A 12035-nucleotide genomic window follows, 5' to 3' on the forward strand; every position below is an offset into this window, starting at 1 on the left:
GGCGGCGGGAATCACACTCGCTGGAGGATCAGGGATCGCACCTGGGGCCTCGGGCCCCTGACTTCCTGCTCCCGCGGGCTGGGTGAGGGTGGCGGGGCTTGAGGAGCACAGAGGAGTGTGGGTCGCACCCTCCAGGCCGTTTCCGTGTCCACTAACTAAGGCTGCAGGGGTCGCCGCCCCTCACCCCAGCAGCAGGCACCAGCTTCCGTGTCCTGCTGGTGTTGGGGCGCCCGGCGGGAGAATCCCGCGTCATCTGGGACCCTTGGTCTCTGGATTCTGCCCCCCGGAAAACCAGGGCCCCGGGGATCCTTGCCGGAGCCAGAACCGGCCCCCTCCCTGCGACCTGCTCTCCATCCTCCCGTCCCCGCGGCCCTGGTCTCCCGCAGTCACCCAGCAGTTTCCGTCTAAGACGCGAGGAACGAGCCAGTTTTCCCGGAACTTTTATTTCCAAGATCACCCAGAGGCCGCCAAACAGGAGTGCTCCCCGATCAGCAGGAGTGCTCCCCGATCAGCAGGAGTGCTCCCCGGTCGCTCCTGTGCCGAGGCGGGCGGGGAGGCGGGCCCAGAACGAGGGTCTCATGCCCCGGGACGGAGATGCGGGGCGCGCACCCTGGGGACAGTCCCGCTGTGCCCGCCTCCTTCCACCTCGGCTTCTGGGTCCCAGGGGCTGTCACGGGTGGAGCAGACAGGAAAAGCCCAGCGGGAAACACCTGGAACCTTCGGGGCTAGCGCTGGAGCTCGGCGTCCATGCAGGACTCCCAGGGGTCGCGGGGCAGGCGCGGCAGGGAGGCGAGCAGGAGCGCCAGGCCGCCCAGGGCCAGGAGGACGCAGGAGGCGCAGGCGCAGGCGAAGGACCAGGAGTAGCCGTAGGGGATCCGGGTCCCGGCAGCGTCCACACGGCCGGCCGCGCGCGTCACCAACTGCCGCATCACCTCCACCGAGACGAAGATGCAGAGACCTGGGGGGCCCGCCAGAGCCTCAGGGACCCCACGTGCTACCCTCCCCGCCCCCCCCGCGCTCCCCCCCCCCCGCCTCCCGGCCTGCTGGAGTTGGGCAGCATGAGAGAAAGTGGGGGAGGGGAACCCAGCATGGGAGGCAAACTGCCGAAACCCTCAGTTTCTAGCCGTGAACCCGCGTCCCTTGGAGGGACAGCGCTCTCCTTCCCCGGCCACTGTTCTTCGGGGTTCATGTAATTTTTTCTGGGGGGGAGGCAGAGGGAGTGAGGGGCGTCGCACCCAACAATGCTCCGGGGTTATTACTGGCTCTGCACTCAGGAATTACTCCTGGCAGTGATCGGGGTGCTGGGGATCGAACCCAGGTAGGCAAGTGCCCGACCTGCCACACTATCTCTCCGCCACCGCCGAGCTCATGTGAATTTGGGTTAGTGATTTCCGCCCCTCCCCGCACTGGGAAATCCAAGCTCCTCATCAAGTTGGCTCCTGTCGGGAACCTGGTGATTTCCTGGGGCTCAGGCCCCCAGGTAGGTGTGAGGATGGGATAGCAGTCGACCCCCAGAACATCACTCCCCAGCCCCAGCTGGAAGGTAGGAGCCCCTCGCACCTGCAAACACGTAGAACATGGATGCAGGCCTGAGCAGATAGTCCCGCCTCTTCCTGAAGGACAGGAACACGCAGATGGTCCCCAGGACCGCAAAGCCCAGGCTGAAGATGGACATGGCGGCCGCAGAGATGCTGTAATCTAGAACACAGGGAGGGACTGTGACAACCTACAGCACACCGGGCTCTAACCTAGAAGGCAGGAAGAGCTGTGGTCTAGAACACACCAGGGCCAGAACATACAACACAGGGGGTGTAACCTAGAGCACTGGGAGAACTGTGGTCTGGAACATGCCAGAGACTGTGGCTTATAGAACACTAGGGACTGCAGCCTAGAACACAGAAGAGCTGTCATCTAGAACCCGTCAGGGACTGTGGCCTAGAATACAGGAAGGGTTGTGATCTAGAATATAGGAAGGATGGGGCTGTAACCCAGGTCAGGGAAGTGCTGTGATCTAGAACACAGGGGATGAAGGGGCAGTGATCTAGAACACCGAAAGGAGCTCTACCCTAGAGCACAGGAAGGACTACTACCTAGAACACAGAGATGAAGGGGCTGTGATCTAGAACACAGGAAGGGACTGTAGCCTAGGACATAGGAAGGGGTGTAATCTAGACCACAGGAAGGAAGAAAAAAGAAGGAAGGAAGGAAGGAAGGAAGGAAGGAAGGAAGGAAGGAAGGAAGGAAGGAAGGAAGGAAGGAAGGAAGGGAGGGAGGGAGGGAGGGAGGGAGGGAGGGAGGAAGAGAGGGAGGAAGGGGCTGTGACCTAGAACACAAGAAAGACTAACTAGAACACAGGAAGGGCTGTGACCTAGAACATAAGAATGAAGGGGCTGTGATCTAGAACACAGAAAAGGGCTATAGTCTAGGACACAGGAAAGGCTGTAACCTAGAACACAGAAAGGAAGGGGCTGTGACCTTTCAGAACACACAAAGGAAGGGGCTGTTACCTAGAACTCCAGAAAGGCCATGATCTAGAACACAGGAAGGGGCTGTGACCTACAGAACGCCGAGGGACCATAATCTACAATATTCCAAGAGGTGATAATCTGCGATCGATCTAGAAGATGTGACCACAGCAATCCAAGGGGCTGTGATCTGCAGCATGCTGTCATTTGTAGCGTGGCAAGGGATGATTCTACACCACATCAACGGACTCGAACCTCCGGCTGCTTTGCCTCGGCCAGGTGAAAGACATTTTTATCTCCATTTCACCTGAGAGGAAACTAAGGCTCTGGGAGGTGAAGCCCTCAGGTTACATCTGGGGCAGGATGTTCACCCCCTGGGGGGGGGGGTGGGAGGCTGTGCAGGACATGGAAACGGTCCCTGAGGGAAAAGGCTGGAAGCGAGTGGGGGGGCTGTACCTGGACGCAGGACGGCCGTGCAGGGGAGGGGGCTGGGGATGCCGCCCTGGGCAGGGTTGCGGGGTCTGTCTGCCTGCTGTGACCCACTTGGGGAGCTGCTTGTGCTTGCGTATGTGTGGTGCATGTGGAGGATCTCTATGCATATATGCATGATACACATGAGGGATCTCTGTGTGCATGTATGCATGACGCATGTGGGGGATCTCTGTGTGCCTGTGCGTGTGTGAGATCTCTGTGTGCATGTATGTATGTATGATACATGTGGGGCTGTTCTGTGAGCAATGGTGATACATGCAGGGATTTCTGTGTGTGATTCTTGTGGGCTCTGTGTTGGTGATGTGTGCAGGATCTGTGTGTGCACGTGTGCCCGTGATACATGGCTTTCTCCGTGTGCTGACATGTGCATGTACAGGTGCAGGCCCATGTGGGGTACGTCTGTGCCCCCATCCTCTGGTGTTCTGGGTCCTTGCCGTTCTGACGGGGGGCGGGGCTTTCCACAGGTCCCTGGCTCTGAGTGGGGGGAACTTTCCTTTTGCCCTGTGAGGTGCCTGCCACCTGCCGCGTCCCCACCCTCTGCCCTCGAGCTGGGCCCCTGTCGCCCCAGCCCTGCAGGGAGGCGATGCTCCTGTGCCCAGTGATCTTCCCTCTCCACCCCTCCCACCCGCTCACCTTTCTGAGCCGTGACCTGGAAGCTCTCCGAGCTCTGGCTGGGGTTCAAGTGCCTGAAGTAGGAGCAGTTTCCCTCTGCCAAGGAGGAAGATGGTCTGTGAGTGGAGAAAAGGCGCGGCGGGAGTGGCGGGGAGGGGGTCCTACGGGCAGGGCTGCGGCTGGGCTGCGGGAGGGGGCACCCAGCACGACCTCACACACACCCCCAATCTGGGTGGAGCCTTTGGTCTCTCTGAGCCCAAAGCCTCAGCGGGGTGGGGGTAGAGGAGGCGGCACAGGCTGGGCCAGGAGGCAGGTGGGGGAGCGGAAGCCCAGCACTGAGCCCCGTGTCGTGGGGTGCAAGACGCGTGGTTACAGAGTGGAGGTCTCTGCCCACTGCAGCCACGGGGCAGTGTTTGCAGACAAGCTTTGGTGTCCCCCACAGCTTGGGTATATCTGGTGTTCAACAGGGAGATGTGCTGGGCAGCCCCTAGTATACAGGGCACCCCCCCCATATCTGGCCCCAGGCATCAGTAGCACCCACCCCCACAATCTGTCTGTCTTCGTGTTGGGGACCACACCTGGTGATGCTCAGGGCTTCCTCCTGGCTCTGTGCTCAGGGATCACTCCTGGTGGGGATTAGGAGACCATACGGGGTGCCAGAGTTGAACAGGGGTGGGCTGTGCGCAAGGCAAGCACCTTCACCTCTTTATTTTGTTTCATTTTTTAAAAAATTTAATTTTAATTTCGTAAAGTTGTTCACAATATTTGATTACATTTAATATTCGGGTACCAATCCCACCACCATTTTACAGCTTCCCACCACCATATTTCTATCCCAACCCCCAAACCCTGCCCACCAAAGCAGAGCTGAAATAAATTGTTTTGCATTGCTTGTTATGAAAAATCCACTATAAATGAGACAAAATGGTGTCTTAGAGTGTGTGAAGATTGTTTTATTTCACCCGGGAGCCATTAAGCCCTTCTATAAGAGATTACTGTGCTATCACTCCAGTCTGCACAGCGGGGAGGGTGTTTGCCTTGCACGAAGCCGACCCAGGTTTAATTCCTCCATCCCTCTCGGAGAGCCTGGCAAGCTACCGAGAGTATCCCCCTCCGCACGACAGAGCCTGGCAAGCTCCCCGTGGCGTATTCGATATGCAAAAGACAGTAACAAGTCTCACAGTGGAAACGTTTCTGGTGCCCGCTCAAGCAAATTGATGAACAAAGGGAGGACAGTGCTACAGTGATACATAAGAGATTACTAACATGTTGTTAAAGGTTGACACCTTGACCCCTAATCCCTTTATGACTTCTCTGGCCTCTAGGGATTTTATTTTTTTTAAATCAGTATCCAATACATACCCCCTCCCTCTCCTGCCCTCACCCTGATTTGCTGGACGTGGATTGGGACACACGTTTTTACAAACCTTCCTAGAAAAGGCTGGAGAGAGAACAGGGGGTGCTTGCCTTCTATGTAACTGGCCTAGCACATATGGCCAGGAGACCTTGCAGTCCTGCCCCCCAAGTCTCTCCAGGAGTGATCCCTGAGCACCGCTGGGTGTGGCCCCCAAGCAAAACCCAAACCTAACAGAAGCTTTCTGGAAGATTCTGATGCTCAGCCAGCCTGAGACCCTGCCAAAGAATTTCCTGAGGGGGTGTAGGAATGGACTTAGAAGTGGGTCCCCTGGGGTGGTCACACCAGTTCACTGGGCCCCCGACACTTCACGAGCTTCCCAGGAGATCCAGGAAGTGTCCGAGAAGTCGAGACAGGTGTGTGGGACCTCCTGACTTAAAGGGGCTGTGCTCAGGAAGGGACAGGGAGGGAGCCCAGATCGGTCCCTATTATTACACGGTCCCCTGAGCACTGAGGCCAGGAGTCCCCTGAGTGCTGCTGGGAGGGAATCAAACAACATAGGAAAGAAACGAAAAAGGAAGAAAGAAAAGCATGCTGGTCAGAAATAGAGCTGGAGTTGGGGCTTGAGTGATAGCACAGCGGGTAGGGCATTTGCCTTGCACTCGGCCGACCCGGGTTCGATTCCCAGCATCCCATATGGTCCCCTGAGCAGCGTCAGGGGTGATTCCTGAGTGCAGAGCCAGGAGTGACCCCTGTGCATCGCTGGGTGTGACCCAAAAAGCCAAAAAAAAAAAAATAGAGCTGGAGGCATGATTTCCCTTTCAGGTTCTTCTTTGATCTAGAAAAGTCCAGCAAGGGAAACTTGAAGGAGAAGCTCGTGGCGTCTGGAACCCAGCTGTGCAGCTACTCCTGCCTTGGGGAAACCGAGTCTGGTTCTTGCCTCTTAGTCAATGTTCAATTTGTGGTGATTTTTGTGTGCTTGTTTGGTTTTTGTTGGTGTACAACATCCCATAGTCTCAGGCCTAGCTAGGCTTGGATGTAAAAATTGTTTTTCTGTTACTGTTACTTCAGGTAGTGTAACTGACTTTGATACTGTTTCCATTGACTAAGTTAATTTGCATATTCTGCCTACGTGGCTGAATATCATTGGTTAAAACATCAACCTAGTTAATAAAAGGAGGCTGAACAGGTTGCTCTCCCACAGGCCACAACACAAAAAACTCCGGAGACAGTTATGTGATCCTCCCAAAAAATGTGTATTTCTTTCCTGTGCACGTCTTAAATGCCTCAGACTGTCCAGCTAAACCTTACTGCAACATTGTTGCAATAGTTTTGTTTTGTTTCTTTTTTGGGGGCCGGGCACATCCAGCTGTGCTCAGGGCTGACTCCTGGCTCTGTGCTCAAGGATCACTCCTGGCAGGGGTTGGGGGGGGGCACATGGGATGCTGGGGATTGAACCCGGGTGGGCCATGTGTAAGACAGGGACCCTCCCTGCTATGTGATCGCTCCTTTCCGGCCCACCGGGAATCCCTGGCCTGACAGAGCAAGGCCCTGAGGGCAGGGCTGGTCTGCCAGGCTGGCAGGATGGGGCCCCGCTGGTCTGGGCACCGCAAGGCCCTGGGTGGCTACACCACTTCCTCGATTCCCCCTGGAGACTGCAGTTCCCTCCTGGTTCATCCCCTCAGGAGACCTTGCAGTCCTGCCCCCGAAGAGCCCCCACCAGGCCGAGGCATCAGCTGGAGGGTGCAGGCGCCCTTCCCTAGGACCTCAGTGTCTCCATCAGCCTCCCAGCCCCGTGGGGTCCCCCGAGGGCCCCCGCAGCCGAGGCGAGGCCCATAAGCACCCAGTAAGTGGTTGCTGTGGCGCGTCTATTTAAGTCCGCGGCCTTTCGGAAGGAGCTGTGGCCGCCGGGCCATGCCGGAGTGGCTCTTGGCTTTGGGCTATTTTAAAGCCGACAACAACACCACCAGCCACCTCATTCTCTGCTCCCGCACCCCTGCTCCCCACGGCTGCCGCGCTCTCCCCCCTCTCCCCGCGTGTCCTTCTGCGTAACGCACCGTCTCCGAGTCTTTCTCTAAGGGCTCATTTCTCTCATCTCTGAAAAGAATCGGCCAGACTCAAGGGTGCTTCACGGCCCACCGTCTGCTCTGCGAGTCCAGCGCTTCCCCGGGAGGGATGGAGAGGACGGTGCCCGTCCTGACAGGGTGCTCTTGGGGTGGTGTTGGGGACGGCAGCCCGCCCCTCTCTGGGCTGCGCTACAGGCTTCGTGCCGGGATCGGGGGAACATTTGCTCCTGGGTCCAGTGCCAGCCACCCCCCCCCCAGCTCTGTTGTGGCTCTTACAGCTGTGGGGGGTCCACGGCTGCTGCAGGAGTTGCCAGTTGCCCAGAGTCCTGCAGAGACGGGCTGATCCCCTCTGCCCTTTGTCCGGGTGGCGTTTGGGTAAACTGAGCGCCCACACTGGCTCACCTCCAGTGCCCCTTCTCTCTCTGCCTGCTGAGATGGGAGACTGAATTCCCCTAACGCCGTGTTCATTTCAGCTGTTTGATTCTTCAGCGCCGGAGTCTCTCTCTCTTTATTGCCACTCTGCGTTCAGTTTCTGCAGAAAGCCTCGTTTCAGGAAGCTTGTTGTCATCTAATTTCCCTTCTTCAGGGCTGGCTTCCTTTAGTTCATTCAGTGCGTGGGAAAGAGCTGAGTTAGGGGTTAGGGAGCTAGGACAGCGGGGAGGGCAATTGCCTCGCACAGGGCTGGCCCGGGTTCGATTCCTGGTGCCCCATATGGTCCCCTGAGCCCTGCCAGAAGTGGACACTGAGTGTGGTTGGAAAACCAACGTATGTAACCAAATATAGATAGATGATAGATAGATAGATAGATAGATACATAGATAGATAGATAGATAGATAGATAGATAGATAGATAGATAGATAGATAGACAGATAGATAGACAGATAGATATAGACATATATAGATCTACAGATAGCGATGAGCGAACTTGAACTCTCTGTCTGGCACGTCCAGTGGGTGCCCGGGCTTTTTCAGGAATGTGGTCACTGTCCCCCAACACCTCCTGGCCATACTTTATGGGTGTTTTTTTTTTTTTTGCTTTTTGGGTCACACCCGGTGATGCATAGGGGTTATTCCTGGCTCATGCACTCAGGAATTACTCCTGGCGGTGCTCAGGGGACCATATGGGATGCTGGGAATTGAACCCGGGTCGGCCACATGCAAAGCAAATGCCCTACCCGTTGTGCTATTGCTCCAGCCCCCATACTTTATGGTTTTTGAAAATTAAATAATTTTTCTGTCTACCTTCGTGGGCTGGAGCGATAGCACAGTGGGTAGGGCGTTTGCCTTGCACGCAGCTAAACTCGGGTTTGATTCCTCCGAACCTCTCAAGAGCCCAGCAAGCTACTGAGAGGATCCCGCCTGCACGGTAGAGCCTGGCAAGCTCCCCGTGGCGTATTCGATATGCCAAAAACAGTCACAACAAGTCTCACCATGGAGACGTTCCTGGTGCCCGCTCGAGCAAGTCGGTGAGCAACAGGAAGACAGTGCTCCAGTGCTCCAGTGCTCTATCTTTGTATAGATTTGAGTTTGGGGGGGCATACACGGCAGGGCTCAGGGGCCCTCTCTCCGGCCCCTGGCTCTGAGCTCAGGAGTGCCCCCTGGTGGTGCTCAGGGGGCCCTCGGGGGTGTTTGGGGATTCCAGGTGGGGCCAGCAGCCTGCAAGGCTTTTGACCCTTGAACTCTGTTTCCCGCCAGCTCGGCCAGTCACCTCCCAGAATCAAACCCTGCCCTGAGCTTGCTCCTTGCTTGTCGTGGCTTGTCCTTTTTCCCCCGTGACTTTTATGAAACGAGTTCGGAGAGCCTGTGGCGTGTTGGGGGTGGCCCTGAGGGTTTGGTACCCTCCCATGTTTAGCACACACACACCGCTCTGAGCGAGACTGTGGCCTGCACTTCCGGCCTGCGAGCCGGCTCAGGTAAAGCGGAGGGCTCAGGCCCTTCGCTCCAGGGGCAAAGCGGGAAGGCTCCAAAACCACGACTGCACATCTCCGCCTCCAGCAGTTTGATTCCCTGGGGGGTGGGGAGGGGCGCTGGAGTATCTCCCGAGCAGTGCGGGCCCCCCCAGAGGCCGCCATGGGCTAGCCCGGCTGTGTGGGCCAGAACGGTGCTGGGAGGGCAGCCGAGCGCGGCGTGCCAGGCTGGGTACCAGCTGTGTGAGCATCTCTCTGGCCCCTCAACCCCTGATGTTTCCTCCAATCCGCTGCTTCAGGCATTTCTGATGCCAAACAACAGTCTCTGGTCATTTATTGGTTTTTTGGTTGTTTTTCTTTTACAATTGGGCTGGAGCGATAGCACAGTGGGTAGGGCGCTTGCCTTGCACACGGCCGAGCCAGGTTTGATTCCTCCGCCCCTCTCGGAGAGCCCGGCAAGCTACCGAGAGTATCTCGCCCACACGGCAAAGCCTGGCAAGCTCCCCGTGGTGTATTCGACATGCCAAAGACAGTAACAACAAGTCTCACAATGGAGACGTTACTGGTGCCCACTCGAGCAAATTGATGAACAACGGGATGACAGTGCTACAGCGATTACAATTGGATAAGAAAAAAAGGCGCCTGCGGAACGAGCCCGAGTTGGGGCCGAGAGGGCCGCCTGCTCAGCGGGGACTCCCGGGGTCAGGGTCCTGCTGGACAGGTCTCTGATGTTTGTTCGCTTGTTTGGGGCCACACCCGGCGGTGCTCAGGGCTCACTCCTGACTGTGCTGAGGGCTCACTCCTGACTCTGTGCTCAGGGGTCACTCCTGGCGGGGCTCGAGGGGGTCCTCTCGCCGTGCCAGGGATTGATGCGGGTCTGCGCCTCACCCCCCGGGAACAGCCCCAGCCCCGGGGCTCGTAATTGTCACTGAGAACCGAGGGGGCAGGTAGGAACCGGCTCCTCCTTCCGGAAAAGAGCCCCCAGCGCCCGGTGGGGTCCCTGCAGGGAGGGGAGAGGCACAGACAGATGGGGGCACTGGTTTGAGGGGGGCTGGCACGGATCATTGTAGCTCTGGGCAGTGGGTGTCGTACAGGTCACCCCCGCCCTGAGGACACGGGCCAGCCGCAGAGGTGGGTAGGACCGAAACCAGGCCCAGCCTGATCCCGAAGTTACGCCCCGCCCCAGGGAGCTGGCAGGGTCACATCTCAGTCTGTGGCTGTACCCTGGGCTATGTGATACCTGCCTGCACAGGCCCGTGCCCAGGGAATATCAGAGCCAGAGACTTGGGAGGCAGCTGGTGGAGGGGCAGAGAGGGAGGGCTGAGAGGTGGGGGAAGGGATGAGGAGGGAGGAAGGGGTGAGGCAGGTGGAAAGGATGAGGCAGGAGGAAGGGGTGAAGGTGGAGGACAAGGTGAGGTGGGAGGAAGGGGTGAAGCAGGAGGAAGGGGTAAGGCAGAAGGAAGGAGTGAAGCGGAGGAAGGGGTGAGGTGGGAGAAAGAGGTGAGATGGAGGAAGGGGTGAGGCGGGAGGAAAGGGTGAGGCTGAAGGAAGGAGTGAGGTGGAGGAAGGTGTGATGTGGAAGGAAGGGGTGAAGGGGGAGGAAGGGGTGAGATAGAAGGAAGGGGTGAGGGAGGAGGAAGGGGTGAGGGAGGAGGAAGGGGTGAGGCGGGAGGAAGGGGTGAAGGGGGAGGAAGGGGTGAGGGAGGAAGAAGGGCTGAGGCTGGAGGAAGGGGTGAGGAAGGAGGAAGGGGTGAGGCAGGAGGAAGGGCTGAGGCAGAGTGAGGTGGGAGGAAGGGGTGAGGTGGAGGAAGGAGATCCTTTGCACAGCCTCAGGTAGGTAGCTGCCTTCCTGAAAGATATGGACGGAGGACTGCCTGGAAGAGGGGCCACCGGGGGGTGGCAGGGCCTTTGAGAGCAGGAATGAAGGCCTGTGAGGCTGCTGGAGTAGCAGGGGTGAGGGGCCCCAAGCTTTCAAGGTCCACGTGCAGGGGACACAGTCCAGCTGTGAGCACGGGATCTGCACCGGGTAGGCTGCGGGAACCCCCGTTCTCCTCGGGAGGCAGGAGGCTCACCCCAACCCGGGTCCCCACACCTGTGGCCCGTCGCCCTGTGCCAGGGAAGCCTCCTGCTAGTCCCGTCTACACCACTGCCTGTCTACACCGCGGCTGGAGCCAGGCATGGGATCTGCCACCCCCGCCCTTCTGAGGCCCAGGACGGGCCTCCTTCAAGCTGCTTCTCTGGGAGGTCGTGATCTCATTCCAGAACCTTCCGTCACACCCGCCCAGATCTGGGTGAGGAGTGTGTGAATTGGGGGACCCGGGGCTGGGGACCCCTGCTCCCCTGTGTGTGCTCCCTGGAAGCTAGGACCACCCCACATCTGCCCAAGAGACCCCCTTCCCTGTGAGTGGTCCCCCCATCCCGTGAGGGGCGATTACGTTACCCCCAGGCCAGCCGGTGGATCCGCAGCTTCGGGGCTCACGGTCGCCCCCTGCGAGGGGCTTGGTGCAAACCCGCCAGAGGCCAAAGTGGGTGGCCTGGCAGGTGGCATGGTGGCTCAGCTCGGCCCAGTGGTCAGTGGCCACAGCCACCAGGGCCAGCACGACACCTGCCAGGACGCAGAAGAGGGTCCCGTGCACCGTGAGCGTGCTCGCCCGGGACATGGTGGTCGGAGAGCGTCCCGGCGGGTGGCGGGCGCGGCCATGCGGGACGGAGCTAAGTTTAGGGGGTGGGCGGGGCCAGAGCGGGCTGGCCAGGAGCAGCTGCCCACACGGTCAGGCCCGGGGGACGGGGCCGCGCCGGGGCCAGCCTCGGGTTTCAGGGCCACTCCCAGACTCTCACAGCAGAACCCAGGGAGGCCGGGAGGGGTGAGGAGTGCAGGGCTGCAGGGGGGTGAGGGTGGGAAACTGCTCACGGGCTGCCCAGGCCCTGTCCACACCCTGGCCTGTGAGTGGGCCCCTGTCCCCGGGGTTGGGGGAACCTGCCAAGGGACTCCCCTTCCGGGCCCCCAACCCAGCAAAACTTCAGTGGCCCTGGGCTGGGGGGTGGCTGCACTCTGTCCAGTGTGAGAACCCCACCGTCCATCTGTCCCCACCTCCTGTGAGCCAGAGCGCCTGCCAGATGATCAAGGGGTCTACCGGA

The 12035-nt window shown here is 58.8% G+C and overlaps 1 protein-coding gene across 1 annotated transcript; it reads right to left on the reverse strand.

Moving 5' to 3' along the window:
* Window positions 1–725: 725 nt before the first annotated feature.
* Window positions 726–11557, reverse strand: CACNG1 (calcium voltage-gated channel auxiliary subunit gamma 1). Its single transcript, XM_055132270.1, has 4 exons — window positions 11338–11557; window positions 3591–3665; window positions 1561–1698; window positions 726–958 (listed from the first exon to the last, which is right to left on the reverse strand). The coding sequence occupies exons 1-4, from the start codon at window positions 11555–11557 to the stop codon at window positions 726–728; spliced, it is 666 nt and encodes a 221-aa protein (XP_054988245.1).
* Between the last annotated feature and the right edge of the window lie 478 nt (window positions 11558–12035).

The sequence above is a fragment of the Sorex araneus genome, chromosome 3, assembly GCF_027595985.1.
Source record: "Sorex araneus isolate mSorAra2 chromosome 3, mSorAra2.pri, whole genome shotgun sequence".
NCBI lineage: Eukaryota > Metazoa > Chordata > Mammalia > Eulipotyphla > Soricidae > Sorex > Sorex araneus.

What these genes read in the sequence shown, in the direction of transcription:
- CACNG1 (XM_055132270.1), bottom strand. Translation starts at nt 11,557, where the DNA reads ATGTCCCGGGCGAGCACGCTCACGGTGCACGGGACCCTCTTCTGCGTC. An exon ending in ATCCACCGGCTGGCCTGGGG is followed by an intron (nt 3,666 to 11,337) that starts GTAACGTAATCG and finishes CCTCCTTGGCAG; the next exon opens with AGGGAAACTGCTCCTACTTC. An exon ending in CCAGGTCACGGCTCAGAAAG is followed by an intron (nt 1,699 to 3,590) that starts GTGAGCGGGTGG and finishes CCTGTGTTCTAG; the next exon opens with ATTACAGCATCTCTGCGGCC.